This window comes from Excalfactoria chinensis, chromosome Z (genome assembly GCF_039878825.1).
Source record: "Excalfactoria chinensis isolate bCotChi1 chromosome Z, bCotChi1.hap2, whole genome shotgun sequence".
NCBI classification, from domain to species: domain Eukaryota; kingdom Metazoa; phylum Chordata; class Aves; order Galliformes; family Phasianidae; genus Excalfactoria; species Excalfactoria chinensis.
In genome coordinates this window covers 43931265-43951770 of record NC_092857.1, presented here as the reverse complement: position 1 = coordinate 43951770, position 20506 = coordinate 43931265, and the positions used below count along the sequence as shown (strand labels likewise).

General features: G+C 43.4%; 1 protein-coding gene across 3 annotated transcripts in view; it reads right to left on the bottom strand.

Annotated features, from left to right (window-relative positions):
* Positions 1-11590, bottom strand: part of PIGG (phosphatidylinositol glycan anchor biosynthesis class G (EMM blood group)) — an 80204-nt gene extending 68614 nt beyond the window's left edge. For 2 of the 3 annotated variants that reach the window (XM_072360378.1, XM_072360379.1), the window contains exons 1-4: positions 11253-11455; positions 6502-6707; positions 5195-5404; positions 1971-2159 (exon numbers count right to left, since the gene is read on the bottom strand). In XM_072360378.1, coding sequence (XP_072216479.1) covers positions 1971-2159; positions 5195-5404; positions 6502-6707; positions 11253-11418 — 771 coding nt within the window. In that variant the 5' untranslated portion in view covers positions 11419-11455. Of the gene's footprint in view, positions 1-1970; positions 2160-5194; positions 5405-6501; positions 6708-11252; positions 11456-11502 lie in introns of those variants that run through there. The other variant, XM_072360380.1, reaches the window with a different exon arrangement.
* Between the last annotated feature and the right edge of the window lie 8916 nt (positions 11591-20506).

The window sequence follows — 20506 nt, the reverse complement described above, 5'->3', positions numbered from 1 at the left end:
GACACTGACACACTGGCATCCAATGTGGAAGTGTAGATGAAACGGAGGGTCACTGAATTCCTACTTGTTGAAAAATGTAATCCACTGACATTCAATAATGCTTGCTGAACTTTACGGAGACCCAACAGTGGATGTGAGCACACTGAGGCAGTGGGTGGTACATTTCAGCAGTGGCAACTGCAAGTGGGTCAGCTCTGCCAGTGTAGGTTGTTACAAGTGTGGTACGTGTGCTTATTCTCATCCCTGGTGGAAATATGCAGCTTTGCATATGTGACTGTGTGGAAAAACAGTGTTTTGTAGATGAGAATTTGCTCTGTGAAACAGTGTTATTGTGGTGTTCGCATCTGTTTTAGTTTCCATAGGAATAAACAGAAGACATTACATTTCTGCTGGACCTGTGTGCATGTGTGTGTATACACATATATGCTCCATTACCTTTATCACTTTCAAGCATGAATATTTATTGAAATAAATTCATATTTCAAAACTGGCTGTCAACAGACAGCACAGATCACCAGGACACATCTTCAGCTAAGAATTAAGCAGCAAATATTTATTTTTAAGTTAAAGCACAAATATGTATCATTATAAAACTACCGTGAGAAGATTTTGAAATAAAAATGAACACAATTGATTTATAAAGTCAGAAGAATCTGAGTTTTTAAAGAAAATCAGCAGTACAGGAATCATAACACAGAAAGAAGTCTGTTCCCTCCAGCTGAAGACCATCTTCAGCTTCACTAAGATTCTAATTAGAGAAATATCTATATATGTGTAATGTGATAACCCTATTTTATAAATCATACTGTAAGCAATGTGCTAAAGAAGATTTAAACAGGGTCAAAGGAAATTAGCTAATTAGTAAAATGAACAAAGTTAATTCTACACTTCCATTTTAGATTTTAAATTAAAACGTTTAAAGTTTTAAACAATCAAGAAAAATATTAGAAGGTTAAATTCAAATTCCCTCTCCAATCTTTCAAGTTTTGGGGGTAGAAATTTGACATGACTGATGTCAAATTATGTCTATTTTTGAAAGCAAAGAAACAGAAGTATAAACAAGGCCAGTCTATCACTTCTGAGCTGTCAAGTAGAAGACAACAAATATCATCATTTCATAACAAAATAGTTTTTTGTCATCTTGAGTACCTGCAGCACTGAGAAGAAAACTGCTTTTCTTACTTCCATATTCTGAAACTGCTATAAAGCTTTGCAGATTGTCAGCAAAAGCCCTGCATAAAAATTTTGCCAAGGTACATGTGATCATAACCTTCACAAACAGGATTTTAACTTTTCCTTTAATTTTGTACTATCCATTTGTACACATACACTGCTGAAGCTTTATGGGGAGCTATTCTGAACTGCAGCTGCCTAAAAAAATAAATAAGCTTAAGGCCACTTGGAAATAGGATGGTGCATTTCAACATCCAGACTATTTAGATAAGTGACAGTTTCTACCTCCAACTCTAAAAACAGACTCGGCTTTGATAATCTGCTGTTCTACATTGAGCATAAGGAAAAATTATGTCTACAACCTCTACTTCTATGTGATACTTTTTAATATCTGAAAATTAGGTATGCCTTCCTAATTATAAAAACAAGACACATAGCTACTTAAACCCATTACTGTTTCTGCTAAATTACATTACTAAAAAGGACATCAACTATAGTTTTAATTCATGAGCAGTAAGAATTTTTGCACATGTTCCACTTCTCTCCCTGCACATCAAGGGGAAATTATTTCCCACAACTATTCAGTAGATGCAGTTAATAGAAGTTACACATGTTGGACAGTAAACCCTTTAAAATGCTACACTGCATTGTTAACTGGAGAACCGGCAGGAAAGGAAAAAGAACAGAAAGACACTCACTTTCATCTAAGAATAAACTACTACTCATGAACAGGCATTGAAGAATATTAATACAATTCTATAAAAAACAGATTTTCATCCAAGAACAAGATATATTACCTTTGACAGAAGAGAAATATGAATCTTCTTCAAGATGTTGTCCATTTCACGAAGTTTTGGACCCACTAGAGGGCTGTTTGGCCCAGTCACGTGTCCAATATGGTCCAATCCTAGGTAATGTAATATCAGGAGATCCCAGTCTTCTCTCTTCAATACTCTATCCAAATGTCTAGTAACATTATCATCAACCTCAGAAGCAAAAGGAAAACAAATAATTTCTCTTTTGTAAAAAGCATGAAAAGATTACTTTGTACTGCTCATGAAAGTTCTCTAGAAGATAATGAGAATTAGTCATTCACAAAGTTAAAAGAAAAAAAAAATCAGATTGATCACTTCAGTGTCAGGTAGAGTCAAAGACTATCTCAAAAAAAAAAAAAAAAAAAAAAAGAAAAAAAAAGAAAAAAAAAGAAAAAGAAAAAGATTCTTCACCCCATTTCATTCTCTCTTGTTTGTTAAAGATCAGACTACATAAAGCAGAGAAACTGACAAGTTTTCACAAACGCTTCTAAAAACTCTTTCAAAACACTTTTAATCACTTTCATCTTTCACACTTCTGATTTACCGCTTCTGAGAAGCAGGTATAAGAAACAGCCTTTCTTTGGAGCTTGGAAGTACAGAAGCAAAACGCACTGCTGGCAAAAAGCCATCCACATAACAAGAATGAAAGATTTTTAAAAAGGCTGTTTGGAGTCCATCCCACGTTCTCCTGCCTAAGCTGATAATTCATTTAGAGGCATGCATGCATGTCCCTGGATATTAAAAACACTTACTTAAACATTACACCTGCAACATCAGACCTAACAGCACATTCCTTTCACTTCACTCTGCAAGCCCTGAATCTTCCACAAGGCTTATTAGGATAAACAATTAAAAGTATCTTTCATTCACAATAGGCCTACCTAACTTCCTTAAACATGACAAAGTACATATGCCAGTAGTATTGGGTTAATGACACAAGATTTTACAAATCAAAGCTTCAAAATGTGAATTTGGACTGCTAGCCCACTTCCTCTTTTAGTATTCTCAGAAAAAGAACTTTCACTATTTGTTTTGTTTACTGTTTATGTTCCTTCTTTTCCAAAACATTGAAACATTGCTCATATTAAACCTAAAATGCTATACTATAGAAAATATGCCTCTAGGAGAAGAATAATATAGAAAATAATAAGTGTGCCCCAGTGGCGCAGTGGTAGAATTGCTGCTTGCAACACTGTTGGCCCGGGGTTTGAATCCCCCCTGTGGCGAAGGGGGTAGAAGTGCCGCTTCGCTACACAGAGGGCTCGAAACCCGGGAGTTGGACTCGATGATCTCTAAGGTCCCTTCCAACTCGCATGATACTGTGATACTGTGATACTGTGATACTGTGATACTGTGATAATCTACTAGCAGGCCTTTTAAAGATGGCCTATTCTACCACAAATGTGCCAGGAAATCAGAACCATGGATAGTGACATTTTTAAACACTCTGTAGGTAACACATAGAATCATAGAATCATATAATTACCCAGGTTGGAAAAGACCTTGAAGATCAACAAGTCCAACCGCAGCCTAACCAGTACCCCATCTCTAAAAAAAAAAAAAAACAACTCTGTTAAATCATATCCCTGAGTACCACATCCAAATGGCTCTTAAACACATCCAGGGATGGTGATTCAACCACCTCCCTGGGGAGCCTATTCCAGTACCTAACTACCCCTTCTGTAAAGAAGTTCTTCCTAATATCCAGCCTAAACTTGCCCTGGCACAACTTGAGGCCATTTCCCCTCGTCCTATCACTTGACACTAGTGTGAAGAGACCTGCCCCACTCTCACTGTAAGAACCTTTCAGGTACTGGAAGAGCGCAATAAGGTCTCCCCTCAGCTTCCTTTTCCTCAGACTAAACAGCCCCAGCTTCCTTAGCCTCTCCTCGTAGGGCTGTTCTCCAAGCCCTTCACGAGCTTTGTTGCCCTTCTCTGGACCTGCTCCAGTACTTCCATATCTTTCTTGTGCTGAGGTGCCCAAAACTGGACACAGTACTTGAGGTGAGGCCTCACCAATGCCGAGTACAGGGGCAGGATGACTTCCTTAGTCCTGCTCACCACACCATTCTTGATACACGCCAGGATGCCGTTGGCCTTCTTGGCCACTCGGGCACACTGTCGGCTCATGTTCAGCCGTGCATCAATCAGTACCCCCAGGTCCATTTCCTCCACACAGTCCTCCAGTCACTCTGCCCCAAGCCCATAGCACTGCCTGGGGTTGTTGTGGCCGAAGTGCAGGACTCGGCATTTGGTCTTGTTGAACCTCATCCCATTGGCTTCATCCCAGCTCTCCAGCCTGTCTAGATCCCTCTGTAGGGCCTCGCTTCCCCCAGGCAGATCCACACTCCCAGCCAATTTAGTGTCATCTGCGAACTTACTGAGGGTGCACTCAATGCCCTCATCCAGGTCATCAATAAAGATATTGAAGAGGACAGGCCCCAGCACCGACCCCTGGGGAACACCACTCGTGACCAGTTGCCAGCTGGATTTAACTCCATTTACCACCACTCTCTGAGCCCGGCCCTCCAGCCAGCTCCTTACCCAGCCAAGAATGTACCCATCCAAGCCACAGGCTGACAGCTTCTGCAGGAGAATACTATGGGAGACAGTGTCAAAGGCTTTGCTGAAGTCTAGGTAGACCACATCAACAGCCTTTCGCTCATCCAGCAGATGGGTCACTAGATCATAGGAGGAGATCAGGTTGGTCAAACAGGACCTGCCCTTCATGAACCCATGCTGGCTAGGCCTGATCCCCCGGCCATCCCGCACATGCCGCGTGATCTCCCTCAAGACAATCTGTTCCATAACCTTCCCTGGAACCGAGGTCAGGCTAACAGGCCTGTAGTTCCCCGGATCCTCCTTACAACCTTTCTTGTAAATGGGAGTCACGTTGGCAAGCCTGCAGTCTTCTGGGACCTCACCAGTCAACAAGGAGAGCTGGTAGATGATGGAAAGCGGCTCAGCTACCACCTCTGCCATTACTCACATATACCATATGCCATTACCACATAACCCATTACTGTATGACCCAAACACTTCCAATGCCCTGTACACTAAGAACTGAAGTCTTTAGCTCAAGACTTCTACTTATTTGCCAGACTAATGTTTCAAAAAACAGATAGTCTCACTGTTTCATTTTCCAAAGTCGTCACTATGTGTTTGTACACACGTCATTTAGCTGGAGATTATAAAAAGCTTCTCACCTCCGTAAAATCTGACACGAAAAAGGATGTTGTTCCATCATATTCCACAAAATGATTTGGAAACAATTTTACCCAAGTATCATCACCATAAAAGATTATTCTTTTCCCAGCTGCTTTTGCCTGCCATATCAGGTTGTCTGTCATCAGAGCTGGAGAGTTGAGGTTCACAACAACATCAATGAAGCCAGGAATGCTACCCGTCATCAAAGCCTCCATAAAACAAGAAAAGAGATGTATTAACAGAAACTGAAAATTTTATGGTACCCAAAATAAAAGATTAGTGCTAGAGGAAATAATGAAGCAGAGAGGAAAGAGATTACTATATGTCATCATTGAAAGTATAAAGCAAAAGAACTTATGAACTGCCATGCCACATCATACCAACTGCCACAACATGCAGCCAGTTGGCAACAAGAATACTACCTGCTTAACAGAAAATTAAAAATTACACTTTCTAATTAGCGAGCAGCAAAACCACTCTGTATCCCAGTTGAAATTTCCTTCATTTATCGGCTCAGTAAATTTCCTACAAGACTGTGTTGATGGCTTAAGTAAATTAACCTAATACAATGGTAACAATGGTAGAATGCTCAAAACAGAAATAAGAAACTTCTGTGAAAAAATATGAAGCTCAGCTATGAAAAGCTACCAGACTGTCTTCTCCTCAGTCTCCTTCTGGCCTTCTAGCTGACTTAGCAAACTACTGCCTCTCAGCTTCTTCCAGGAATAAAATGCTACTCACATCCATTACAGATAAGCCCAAATGACAAAATATTTTGATGACAGACAAAACTCAAATTTTAGTTATGTTGAGCTTGGAACAAAATGAATATGCATACAACTGGATTTCCTATCAGAACAGAGTGAGAAATACCAACAGAAATGCTCTTGGAAAGAAGACATCTGGAAAATTTGCTAGCCATGTGACTGCCTTCCCAAGATTACAAATTGAAAGCTTGTGTCCACCAACTAAGCTGGCACCAGGGCTCTAACTGTCCTCAACTGATTCCCACAGAGCTTCTTCCCACTGAGCCAAGAAATAAAGGAACAAAAACTAGGCAAAGTGCCAAAGGTGAAAGCTACCACCACTCACTCATCTGTCCTTTGAAGCCCCACCTTTTCTGCAGGATGCATATTTGGATCAAGGCAAATCAGAATCTCATCACATGCATCATGGCAACAAAGTAAGTTCCAGCTACAGATCAACAGCAATACCACAGACCCACACTTTACACCAGCTCTCAGCAAATGAAACAAACCAGCCTTTCCAGTTTCCTTGAATGAGGCAATCCTAAAGGGAAACTTACCTTAATTCGAGGCATAGTCACGGTGGGTGGCTTTGCTTCAGCAATGAAACTGTAGGATGTCCCTTTTTCAATAACTTGTGTAGTGTAAGGCATGAACTGTTTACCCTTGGGTCCAAATACAAAATCATCTCTTAAAGCATCTATCAGGACAATGACAACTTTTCTGAAAAGTGGTGGTGGAATTTTGGTCCAGTTGGAAGCTATTCCTAAAGCACAACAAGAAGAAGAACGTATTTTAAGTCACCAAAAATGTTAATGTTTGCTAGACATAAGTTAAAGGGCAGCTGCACCACAGAAATGTGTGCCACAAAGCTCTTTATTAACTTTACATTCAGGAGCAAGAAGCTGCAAAGAATGGCAAATATTAGATGTCATCTGGGGAAGTTGAGTTTTCAGGCCATCCAGCACAAGAATGACACAAAAAGAAAGAAAATCTAATTCAGTAGTTAGGAAGAAAAACAAGAAAGATAAAAGAATGAATACAGAACATCATGTGAAATGGTAAGAACTGAGGAAAAACTCCCTAACATAAAGTTCAAAGGGATAAGAAGGAACAGTTTCTACTTTCTCTGGTTAAGTTAGGCAGACCTATGTATACCAAACTGACAGTCACTGTAAGAAAAAACACAGCACTGACCTGTGCTAATATCCAGTCCTGTATAACAAAACATAATTCAAGCAGTGCCCCTCAATCAACTTTCCCCATCAGCGAGCAAGAGTAACAAACAAATGAACAGAACTTAATTGACATTGGAAGTGGAAAGATTTGTACATGCTTGCATCTTTCTGAGTTGAAGGCTGTATGCTGGGATAGTTAGGTGACAGAAGCTGCAGGGCCAAAACCCAATTCCAGAATACACTGAAAAAAAACTACAGCCTGTGCTCAGAGTACAGCACAGTATCTCATTCTCCTCCTCGTTATGCTCACTGACCACAGCACAACCATGCCTCCAGCATTGGGCCACAGCATGCCTTCAAGCCCACCTCTTTCCTTCACATGGGCTTTACTGGTGGCAGCAGCAGTTCTTCTTTTGCTTAGTCACACAAAAATATTTTAATTTTACAGCAGAAGGCTTGGGTCAAACCACTACAGGTCTCATATCTCCACCAGGGAGACAAAACAGAAGCACAAAAGCAGAGTGGACCCCATTCATAGACCTCTTCCTAGACAGCACTGTGGTGGATCAGTATATTCATTATATAAAGTTACAGCTTTCATGTTCTTTCAGATTAAAATGTGTTTCTGATTAAGTAGCTGATAAGCTGGGAAGGACATGGATAATTCTGTGTCCAAAAAGAACCTAAAAATAAGCTCAAAAACTGTATTTTAGGTACATGCATAAGCCTCAATAAATTAACATGCACAAACTTGCTAGCAGTAGCAATTTTTCCAGGTAAGGAAATTGGAGATGGGCACAGCAGAGGAGAGAGGGAAACCTCAGCAAGAAAAACGTTAATTCCCAGTAACTTTGACAGAAAATAAAATGTTGTTTCTGAATGATCTGAACGACTAAATTGGCAGGCTTGCTCTGGCATTCATGCATTTCATTTAGATGAAAAACAAGAAGGCAGAACTGGATGCACTGTGCACTTAAGTTTTACTTTACTCATAATTGACTCCCACCCACTCATGTAGGGAAGGAAAACTTGCTGGATATCAGTGTGCAGCTCTGAGGATGTGGCATGCTTATTTATGCCTGCTGAAGTTCTTTAGAAAAGTTATGTCACATGGGAGGGAGTTTTTGTAAGCAGCGAAAAGAACAGTAAGTTCTACCACGACCTTTTTAAAAAAAAGGCCAAGACTGGAGGCAGTCAGATTTCAAGGAATAAGGGGGTAGCAAATACCAGAGTCAGCCTTCTGAACATCAGAACAAACTTCCAACTGTTCAAGGAACTGCCACATGGGATCTATTGGGAAGCTCTCCTTAGGAATGTAGGAATGGTACAAAGCTGGCAGCTCCTTGAGGACACCTTTCTGACAGGACAAGAGCTCATAATCTTTCAGTAGAGGAAATAAGGCAAAGGAAGCAGGAAATTGGCATGGCTGAGCAAGGACTGCTGGTCAAACTGAAGATAAAAAAGGAAAACTGCAGGCAGTGGAAGCAGGAATCGGTAACCTGGGAAGAAAATAACAAATCATGCAGAGATGAGATCCAGTAAGCCCAGGTGCAAGTGGAAGTGAATTTGGTGAAGGATGTGAAAAACAACACAGGGATTCTATAAGTACATTGGTCAGAAGAAACAGATCCACCCCCCTGTATGGGAGATTGGTAATCACAGCCTGAACCTCTGATTAATCAGCTGAGGCAAGTATGGGGTCAGCTGTGGGAGCACAGGTGAGAGTGATGTAGCTGTGCTCCCGGAAGGGGTGGAGCTCAACTCCATCCCCTCTGAGACCTCATTTAAGGGCTGACTCCCACTGAAGCAGTGTCTCTTGGAGATTGCTCACCAGTGAGGACTGCCCCAGCTTCTTCAGCCAAGGCACCACCACTGGTGAGTTTTCCTTTACTTATACTTTCTGTACATTTGCTTCCATCTGTATATTAATAACCAATACACCCCCTCTGATGAATGAGAAAGGAGAAATTTCAACAGGACATAGAAAAGGCTAAGGTACCCAACTAACTCCTACCCTCAGTAGCCTCCACTGGCAGACAGCTTCCCATGTCTCTCATGTTCGTGAACCTATAAGAAGAGACTGGGGGAGCACTGTAAGAAAAGAGCAAGTCTGAGACCACCTGATGAGCTTGAATGCAAACAAGTCTATGGGGCCTGATGACATGCATCTCAGAGTACTGAAAGAAGTGCTTGGTGAGGTTGCCAAGACGCTCGCCGTCATAGCAGAACAGTTGTGACTGTCAGGTGAAGCCCTCAGTGACTGGAAAAAGAGAAACACTACTCCCATTTTGAAGAAAGGGAGAAAGAAAGACCTGGGGAAATGCAGGCTGGTGAGCCTCATCTCTGTGCCTAGGATCATGGAGTAGGTCCTTCTGGGAGAGATGTTAAGGCACATGTGAGAACACAAGGTTATGAGAAACATCCAGCACCATTTCAACAAGGGTAGACCATGCCTGACCAATCTAGTGGCCTTCTACAATGGAGTGACAGTACCAGTGGACAATAAAAAAGCAATTGATATCATTTACCTGGACCTGTGCAAGTCTTTTGACATGCTCCCACATCACATTGTTAACTCTGAATTGTAAAGCTATGAATTTGAAGGGAGGACTATTCAGTGAATAAGGAATTAGCTAGATGGTTGCAGCCAGAGTTGTGGTCAGTGTCTCTATGTCCAGGTACAGGTTGATCATAAGAGGTGTTGTATTCCAGGGGTCTGTCACCCTTCAGCATCTTTTACCAACAGCACTGATGGAGTTGTTGGAGCAGGTACAGGTGAGGCCATGAGGTCAACCAGAGGCTGAAGTACCTCTCTTATAAAGATAAGTTGAGGCAGTTGAGATAGTTTAGCATGGAGAAAGTTGTGTGGAGACCTCCTTGTGGCCTTCTTGTTCTTAAAGGGAACTTATAAGCAGGAAGGGGATGGACTTTTTACATGGTCTGATAGGGACAGAATAAGGGAAAGCTGCTTTAAACTAAAAGAGGGGAGATTTAGGTTACACTTTAGGAGGAAATTCTTTACTCGGAGGGTGGTGAAGCACTGTCACAGCTGCCTAGAGGAGCTGTGAGTGCTCCACTACTGGAGACATTCAAGGCCAGGTTGCATGGGACCCTGGACAGCAGAGCTGGTGGGGGGTAGCCCTGCCTGTGATAGGGGAATTGGAACTAAAGGATCTTTAAGATCCTTTCTAACCTAGACCATTCTGTGATTCTACAAATGTCTTAACACAGGTTAGGAAGCAATGCAATGGCTTGAAGTGCTTATCAGTGAGACCTAGAGAGCACTTTGCACCCAAGCTCTAACACAAGAGCTCCAGAGAGGAAATAACCATTCCCATCACTGTATTTTTGCGTAGGATTACCAACACATCTAAATTTAATCTAAGAGTTTGCAGAGAACTCTGGCACACATTTATACTCTCCAGGTCAAACCAACCTTTTCAAAGCCCAATTGTCTGGTCCCTCTTCCCCCTCAGCATCTACTGAGAATGTTTACACAGGAATACAAAGTTTCACTCATACTTAAACCTGATATTGAGATCTCTGTAACACAACCTGTCAGACATCTCTGATAGTTTTGGTAATCTCCAGCTAAATGCTTAACTGCAGTTTAGCAGCCTCAGCTTAAGTCTGTAAGATTAGAGCTTTATAGTGTTCCTGCTCCACTGATGTTGCGGTGCCACGTTCTGAATTAGGCAACTATCTCTTCAACCCGCCATCTTCACAAATTCAGTGAGTCTGTCCCAAGGTGCTGCTTTTGTACAATTCAGAGGTAGCAACGACAAGATGCAACAAATAGCGAGTCCCATTAGGGCTGACACAACCCTGCTTGAACAAACGTACCACCAGCAGACATCTCTCCTACCAGCCGCCTCGCCCGGCCGAAACACAGCTCAGTACAGCCGTTCCCTGAAGGTGAGGGGTTCACCCTCATCTACAGCCGATGATTAAGGCTTCCTGCAAGCAGATACTGCACACAGTGACCAACGCTACACGCAGAGCTACCTCTGCTCTTAGCTACTTCGGAAGCAGGCTCCGAAACAAGACAGCACCTCAGAACGGCACTGTAAAGCACACAAGCCCTCGCAAGCCGGAGAGCACCCGTGAAGCCGCGGGCCAACACATCCTCCTACCTGGGCCGGGCGGGGCCGGCTCGGCGGGAGGCTCTGCGCGGGCCTCCCCGCGCGGCAGAGACCGGACGGGCAGCGGGAAGAAGCCGCGGAGGAACAGCGCGACCCCCAGCGCCTCGGCCAACAGGCAGCCGGCGGCCAAAGCGCCCGAGCGCAGCCGCAACCGCATCCTCTCCTCTCTCCGGCCTCAGACTGTCCCGCTCCCTGCTTCCTCCGCCCCGCCCCACCTCCGGCCAATCAGCAGCTACCGCACCTGCCCTCCCGGCCCTTCTATTGGCCAGCAGTCAGCAGCGCTCCAGCCCCGATCCGGAAGTGGAGTCCCGTTTGGGAGAGGGCGGAACGTCCCAGCAGCCCTCGCGCCGGCGGCCCAGGAGGCGGCGCTGAGTTGTGTGTGGTGCCGGCCGTGACGGGGCGGGTGCGAAAGCTGGGTTCTCCAGCATCGCAAGGATATTTTGCACTAAGTTGCACGAAAATGTATCAGGCAGATTAGGAATGAGACTTTGAAGTCAGTTTGAGGGTGTTGGGCGAGTGGAATTTTCTTTTGTCTCCTTAATACCATCGTTTAGGATCCTTTTCTAGCAAAACCCGCGGGGAAGGAAGCAGTCGTGGCAGATGAAGGAATATAAATGAGAAAAAGAAAAGGCTATAAAAGTTAATTTTTCTGGAAGAGGGAGTGAAGCTGTTCTGCACAGAAGAGCTGATGGTGTTCTCGCCGTGCTCTGTGGTTCAGAGAGTCAGGTACATAAGTCAATACTTACCAGAATACTGCTGCTTCACACCCCTGCCTGTGGAGTTTTTGTATACTCCATGTTTTTGCTAGAAAGATATTGAAATTCTGGAGAGGACCTGCAAGGCTTTAAATGAGTAGGAAGGGGCAAAACAAAACTTATGGGCTTTACTCCAGGCTAGTGTGTGTACACTTCAAGTTCTGTAGTGTCTATAGATCTCACTTCCAAAGTCACGTTATTTGCATGCCTAAAAGAGGTCTATTTTTTACTTTCAGTGAACATCTTCTGCTTTCTTCTAAATCTTGAACTACTGAGTGAGGCTGTTCAAGCAGAAAATTAGAAAAGTTAATTCATTTACCACATAGAAGGCACACTAGTGTAGGCTGAGTTTATAACACAGGGCAGCAGCTAAGAAATGTCATTATTTTTATTTCCTTATCAATACTACAACACTTTCCCTTTTACGAGAAAGGTGAGAGTTCCACAAACACTGAATGTTTCCATGGTTCACACCTTCTGATCCATACATAACATTAACTATTTCTGTGTTCATTCAGAGGAATTTCTCCACAGAAAGGGATGTGCTAACTGGCATATGATACACTCACCAGCAACTTCCTCTAAGCATGTTGAAATCACAGCAAATTTTAGTTATGTTGAGCTTGGAACAAAATGAATATACATACAACTGGATTTCCTATCAGAACAGAGTGAGAAATACCAACAGAAATGCTCTTGAAAAGAAGACATCTGGAAAATTTGCTAGCCATGTGACTGCCTTCCCAAGATTACAAATTGAAAGATTGTGTCCACCAACTAAGCTGGCACCAGGGCCCTAACTGTCCTCAACTGATTCCCACAGAGCTTCTTCCCACTGAGCCAAGAAATAAAGGAACAAAAACTAGGCAAAGTGCCATAGGTGAAAGCTACCACCACTCACTCATCTGTCCTTTGAAGCCCCACCTTTTCTGCAGGATGCATATTTGGATCAAGGCAAATCAGAATCTCATCACATGCATCATGGCAACAAAGTAAGTTCCAGCTACAGATCAACAGCAATACCACAGACCCACACTTTACACCAGCTCTCAGCAAATGAAACAAACCAGCCTTTCCAGTTTCCTTGAATGAGGCAATCCTAAAGGGAAACTTACCTTAATTCGAGGCATAGTCACAGTGGGTGGCTTTGCTTCAGCATGAAATGATCCAGTAAGCCAAGGTGCAAATGGAAGTGAACTTGGTGAAGGATGTGAAAAACAACACAGGGATTCTATAAGTACATTGGTCAGAAGAGACAGATCCACCCCCCTCTGATGAATGAGAAAGGAGAATTTCAACAGGACATAGAAAAGGCTAAGGTACCCAACTAACTCCTACCCTCAGTAGCCTCCACTGGCAGACAGCTTCCCATATCTCTCATGTTCGTGAACCTATAAGAAGAGACTGGGGAAGCACTGTAAGAAAAGAGCAAGTCTGAGACCACCTGATGAGCTTGAATGCAAACAAGTCTATGGGGCCTGATGACATGCATCTCAGAGTACTGAAAGAAGTGCTTGGTGAGGTTGCCAAGACACTCGCCGTCATAGCAGAACAGTCATGCAGTCAACAGACATGCTCCCACATCACATTGTTAACTCATTTAAAAAAGAATTATCTTCAGAACCAGCTGCAGGTGCCTGGCATTCAGTAACTGTCTTTGGTTAACTTGAAGGATATTTATTAATAGTTAAACACCACACTCCTTATGTTAAAAAATAGCAGTGTATAATGTAAGCACACCTTGCTTTAGAAACAAGACTCTTCTCTGACAGCACTTATCACAAATACATATTTCCAGGAGGGAAGTCTTTATATGCTGCTTTTCACTGCTGGCAGATAGCTTGCTGATCCAAGCTGGCATCAGAAAGCTACTCATCTTAACACTGATTGAACCATTTAGATTAAAATTACAAAAGTGAGAAAGGCTAACAGACATGAGGAGTGCAGGCTGATTGTCTATTCATGCTTTGTTTATCAAGTCTGACACAGGATACCCCATCTGTCACCAAAGGAGAAGCTGAAAGAAGGATCCTTGCTCAAATCTGTCAGTGGCTGCAGGGAGGTCAGGAAGTATGTTACCATGCAGACACAGCAAAGAATTAAGTGTCAGAGGGTAGAACTGGTTGTGGGGAGGACATAGTAACTTGAATGCCTTCTAGTTGTGCAAGGAACGTAATGAGCACTGTGGCATCAATACACTGTCAGAGAAGATAGCAAACACTATACTTTTAGGATAAAACTCTTCTGATGCCCTGTAGCTAAAAGTTGCTGTCTTGCTAGCTTCACCAATTAGCAGCGTGCCAGGCCAGTGTCCCTGCTTCTTTCTAGGTAAAGAGATGGTTGCCCATGTACCAACCAGTGAGCAAGAGGCATTCTGTTTTGGGCCTAGGCCTACTCCCATCTGTGCTCTAAAGCATCCAAGACTCCAAGACCATTGCTGTGAGTGCTGCTTGTGTTCAAGAAACTTTTAGATGTTGTTCTGAGGGACACAATTTAGTGGAAAATATTAATAAAAGTGGACATTTGGACTGGATGTTCTTGGAGGTCTTTTCCAACCTTGGTGATTCTATGATTCTACGATTCCCAGCTTGCCTCTGCCATGGCAGCTTGCTGTGTCTTCCATGGGGTGAAGCTGAAGGCCAGCAGGTGCCCTGGGAGGAGAGCAGGCTGAACAAGGGAACTTAGCATGGGTTGGATGGTTGCAGAGGTTGGCATGTTGTGGGTTCATCTAATGGAAACCAGCCTCCAAAACAGATTCCTTGTAGCACCTCATATGAGTTACCCAGTTTGCTTCTGGAGGAGAACATGGGATTGAATCAAATATGTGCAAATTCAGACCATCTAGCATGAAGATACAGGAGCTGGGTTTTGATCAGTGCAGGCGTTCCTGAGCATGTTGCCTGGGTAAGGATTGCCCCAGCTTCTGTCCTCCATTCATGCCTGCCCATCACCGCCCTGCCGAGAAAACAGTAGATTGCCTAGCAGAGTAATGAAACCATCCAATCTGTCTACAGTTTCACCTGATCATAGAATCATAGAATGGCCTGACTTGAAAAGGACCACAAATGACCATCCAAGTTTCAAGCCCCCTGCTATGTGCCAACTACCAGACCAGGCTGCCCAGAGCCACATCCAGCCTGGCCTTGAATGTCTACAGGGATGGGGCATCCACAACCTCCTTGGGCAACCTGTTCCAGTGCTTCACCACCCTCAGAGTGAAAAAATTCCTCCTAATATCTAACCTAAACCTCCCCTGTCTCAGTTTAAAACAATTCCCCTTTGTCCCATCTCTATCCACCCTTGTAAACAGCCATTCTCCCTCCTGCTGATACACTCCTTTCAAATATCGAAAGGCCACAATTAAGTTACCCTGTAGCATTTTCTTCTCCTAGCTAAACAAGTCCAGTTCCCTCAGTCTTTCTTCATATGAGAGGTGCTCCAGCCCTCTGATCATCTTAGTGGTCCTCCTCTGGACCCATTCCAAGATCTCTGCAACTTTCTTGTGCTGCAAGCCCCAGGCGTGGATGCAGTACTGCAGATGGGGCCTCCTAAGAGCTGAGTAGAGGGTAACAATCACCTCCCTCTCCCTGCTGGCCACCCCTCTTTTAATGCAGCCCAGAACACAGCTGGCCTTCCAGGCTGCAAGTGCACAATGCTGGTTCATGTGCAGCTTCTTGTTCACCAGACCCCAAGGTCCTTTTCCCCAGGCCTGTGCTCAAGGTGCTCTTCTCCCAGTCTGTATAAACATCTGGATTTGGCCAGTCCAAGTGCAGCACCTGTACTTGGCTTTGTTGAACCTTATTAGATTATCATGGTCCCTCTTCTCCAGCCAGGTCCATCTGGATGGCTTCCCTTTCTTCCAGTGTATCAACTGCACCACTCAGCTTGGTGTCATCTGCAAACTTGCTGACAGTGCACTCAATGCCATCATCTGTGTTATTGATGAAGATGTTAAAGAGCACTGGTCCCAAGACCAACCCCTGAGGGACACCGCTTGTGACCGGCCTCCACCCTGACACAGAAACATTGATCACAACCCTTTGGCTGTGTCCAGCCAACCAGTTCTTAATCCATTGAACAGTCCATCCTTCAAATCCATACCTCTCCAATTTAGAGAGAAGGATGTGGTGAGGGACCATGTTAAAGGCTTTGCACAAGTCCAGATAGATGACATCCATTGCCCTTCCTCCATCCACCAAAGCCGTCTCTCCTTCATAGAAGGCCACGAGATTGGTCAGGCAAGATCTGCCCTTGGTGAAGCCATGCTGGCTGTCTCAAATCAGCTCTTTATCTCTTATGTGCCTTAACATAGCTTGTAGGAAGATCTGCTCCATAATCTTAATGGGCACAGAGGTGAGGCTCACCGTCCTGTTCCCCAGGTCGTCCTTTCTCCCTTTGTTAAAAATGGGAGTAATGTCTCCCTTTTTTCAGTCATCGTGGACTTCACCAGACAGCCAGGATTTTTCAAAAATGATGGAGAGTGGCTTGGCAACCACATCAGCAGCTTGGCAACCACATCAGATTAATGAGATGTCTAGAGCTCTTGCTTTTTCTGCTGTAAGAGGTGAGGTATTTATGGAGTCTCATGAATTTCCAAACCTAATGAGACTGAAGTTTGTTCTACTGCTTCCAACCTTAATGAGCTTCTCCCCACTTTACTAGCCACCAGTTTCCTCAAGACAAGTGGATTACAAAACTGAAGTGAATTGATGTGGATACATACAGATGCTGTGAACCTGTGTCTTATTTCTAGAGGATATCAGGCAGAGTCCTTACATCTGATGGCAGGCTGTTAAGCTTACCTGCTTTTGTAAACTGACAAAGTTTCCTTGTCTGAGTTTTCCTTTCATTTCTAAGACAGCTTCTGGAATAGCCATCAAGTGAAACAAAGCTTAAGCTCTCTCTTATTCTGGTTATTCATAATGACTATTTTCTCCAAGTGTAGATGGAAAATTAGACTTGACACAGCAACAAAGAAATTGGCTGAGGTTTTAGAAGATTTTTTAAGGTTGCCAATTTCTCTGATATCAGAGGGGGGGAAAAAAAGCTAGAAGTATTTTGTGATCTTTCCAATTACCTCTGAAACTTTTCAGTAAGGACAAGAATTGCTCTAACTAGGAACTGAGAATTGTCAAGGAAGTTGAAGTTTCTATATAGTCCTTAATAAAAATTGTTTTTCATTTCCTAAATACCTTTACAAATAGGACGGGCATCTGAGTGTTTTCTTCTACCGAAACTTAAGTTTTCCATTATCCACTTCACTTAATACTGCAGCAAACAACTATGAGTTTAATTATCAGCATATCCAAATATCTACTGTTGCAAGGAGGCAAGATACTTCTTTCCACCCCCATTTTTTTGTTTGTTTGTTTTTTACTTGTTGTAATGATTAAGCTAGGCCCCCAAAACTATCTGATTCATAGAATCATGAAAATATTGAAGTTGGAAAAGACCTCTAAGTTCAACAGTCAGCCCATCATCACCATGCCCACCACACCCTAAGTTCCACTACTACATGTGTCTTGAGCACCTCCAAGAACACTGACTCCACCACCTCCCTGGGCAGATTGTTCCAATACACTGTCACTCTTTCTAAGAAGACATTTTCCTAATATCTGAACTGAACCTCTCCTGGCCCAACCTGAGGCCATTCCCTCTCATCCTATCTCTGGTTAGATGGAAGAAGACCCCCACCTCACCACAACCTTATTTCAGGTCACTGTAGAGAGCGATAAGGTCTCCCCTGAGTCCCCTCCTCTCCAGATTGAACAATCCCAGCTCCCTCAGCTGCTCCTCACAAGACTTACGCTCCAGGCCTTTCACCAGCTTTGTTACCCTTCTCTGGACACATTCCAGGGCTTTAATGTTTTTCTTATATTGAGGGGCTCAAAACTGAACACTATTCAAGGTGAAGCCTCACCAGCGCTGAATATAGGGGGTGATCACTCCTCTAGTTCTGCTGGAGACACTAATTCTGATACAAGCCAGCATGTCATTAGCCTTATTGGCTACCTGAGCACACAACTGGCTCATGTTCAGCCAGCTGTTGACAAACACAGATGCTTCCTCTCTATGAAGTTTTCCAGTTTTCCACTCTGTCCCAAGCCTTTAGTGTTGCATGGAGTTGTGACCAAATGGCAGAACCCAGCACTTGAACTTCATACGAAAGGCCTCAGCCCATTGATCCAGTCTTGTCCAGACTGCTCTGTATAGCCTTCATGCCCTCAGACAGATAAGCACTTCCCCCCAGTCTGGTGTCATCTGCAAACTGAGGGTGCATTCAATTCCATCATCCAGATCATCAGTAAAGATGTTAAACAGGACTGGTCCCAGTACTCACCCCTGCAGAACACCACTCATGACTGATAAGCAGCTGGATTTAAATCCAGTCATCACTACTGTCTGGGCTCAGCCATCCAGATGCTTTTTTATCCAGCAAGTAATACTTGTCTAATCCATGAGCTTCCAGAAGAATACTGTGGGTGACAATAACAAAGATTTTGTTAAGGGCTAAGTGGACTGTGTCTACAGCCTTTCTCTCATCCACCAGGCTGGTCACCTGGTCATAGAAGAAGATAAATCTGGTCAGGCAGGACCTGCCTTTTGTGAACTCATACTGTCTAGGTGTGATTCCATGGTTGTCTTGCATATGCTGTGTGATTGGACTCAGGATGATCTGCTCCATTGCCATACTGTATATTAAGTTCAGGCTGACAGGCCTGTAGTTTCCTGGATCCTCCTTCTGACATTTCTTGTAGATGGGAATCACACTGATAAGTCTGCACTCATCTGTTACCTCCAAAGTTGACCAGCATTGCTGATAAATGATGGAAAGTGGCCTGGTGAGCACTTCTGCCAGCTTCCTCAATACCCTCAGGGGGATCCCTCCACAGACTTGTGGAGGTCCAGGTGGAGTAGTATGTTGTTAATTGTTTTGCCCTGAATTATGGGTTTTTATTCTGCTGCCCACCCCCATTTTTCAGCTCAAGAGGTTGAGTACCCTGAGAATAACTGATCTGACTATTAAAGACAAAAGTAGAGAAGGCATTGAGTATGTCAGTCTATTCCTCTTCCTTGGTAGTAACGTTCCCCACCACATCTAATAAATTCCTTTCCCCCCTTTTGCTGTTAATGTATTTGTAGAAACTTTTTTTTTTTTTTTTTAAATCTTTTACAGTGCAGACAGATTAAGTTCTAGCTGCATTTTTGTCTTTATAGTTTTCCTTCTGCATATTCTAGCAACATCCCCGTACTCTTCCCAAGATGCCTGCTTCTTCATTCAAAGGTAAACTCCCTTTTATTCCCTTTTCAGCCAAGTTGGTCTTCTTCCCCAGCAGTTTATCTTATGGCACACAGGGACAGCCTTTTAAGAGTTCCTTCTTGAGGAACATCCAGCCTTCCTGAACCCCTTTGCCCTTTATGACTGTCCCATACCAAAGAACTCTCCCAACCAATGTCCTAAACAGCCCAAAGTCTGCCCTCTGGAAGCCCAAGGTAGTGGTTATACTTAGTGCCTTCCTGGCTTCACGAAGAATCAGTCTAGAACTCTATCATTTTCACTCTGCCCAAGACTGCTTCCAACCACCACACTTCTCACAAGTCCTCTGTGTTTGTAAACAGCAGGTATAACAGGGCACTTTCACTGGTAGGCTCTCTTACCAACTGTTTCAGGAAGTTGTTTTCCACACAGTCCAGGCACCTTGTAGACTGCTTCCTCTGGGCTGTATTGTGTTTGCAGCAGAGGTCAGGTAAGTTGAAGTCACCCACAGGGACAAGAGATAGTGATTGCATGACTCCTGACAGCTCCTTGTAGAATGCTTCATCTGCTCTTTGTCCTTGTTGGGTGGTCAACAACACACTCTCACCAGGATGTCAGCCTTACTGGCCTCCCCCCAGTCCTTACCCGTAAGAACTTGACCAGTGTTGAACTGTACATCCCTTAATATACAGGATGAGGCTGATTGAACTGGTTCAATCTGATTCAACTTTAAATCCCATCACAACAAAGAACTGCTTACCACAGTTTACATCTTTTTTTTTTTTTTTTTTTTTTTTTTTTTTTTTTTTTTTTTTTTTTTTTTTTTTTTCCCAAGTTCAAAACCACATATGGAGAGGGCAACCTCTCAGTCACTGAAGTTTTCCCTTTCCCATCATGTTATATTTTCCATAAACTTGTCACAGTGTATCTTGTTATTTGGGCTCCTTAGACTATTTGAAGAAAATGGCTTGCAGTTGCTAGAAAGCAACAATTTCCACCCTAACCATATTGGTGATCTCTTGTTCATGTGCCAGCACAACATGTCATCCAGCTTAGCTCATCTCACTCGTAGCTGTTTTTCCTTCCCCCTGCATGGATTCCTTTAAAGAAGGCACTGTCACTGCACATTACGCTGCACCTGCCATGATCATGATTTGTCATGCTGGGCCACATTCTGATGCTGAAAGTGACCCTTCATTGCACATTGTGTTTCAAAGGAGGGCTCAATAAAT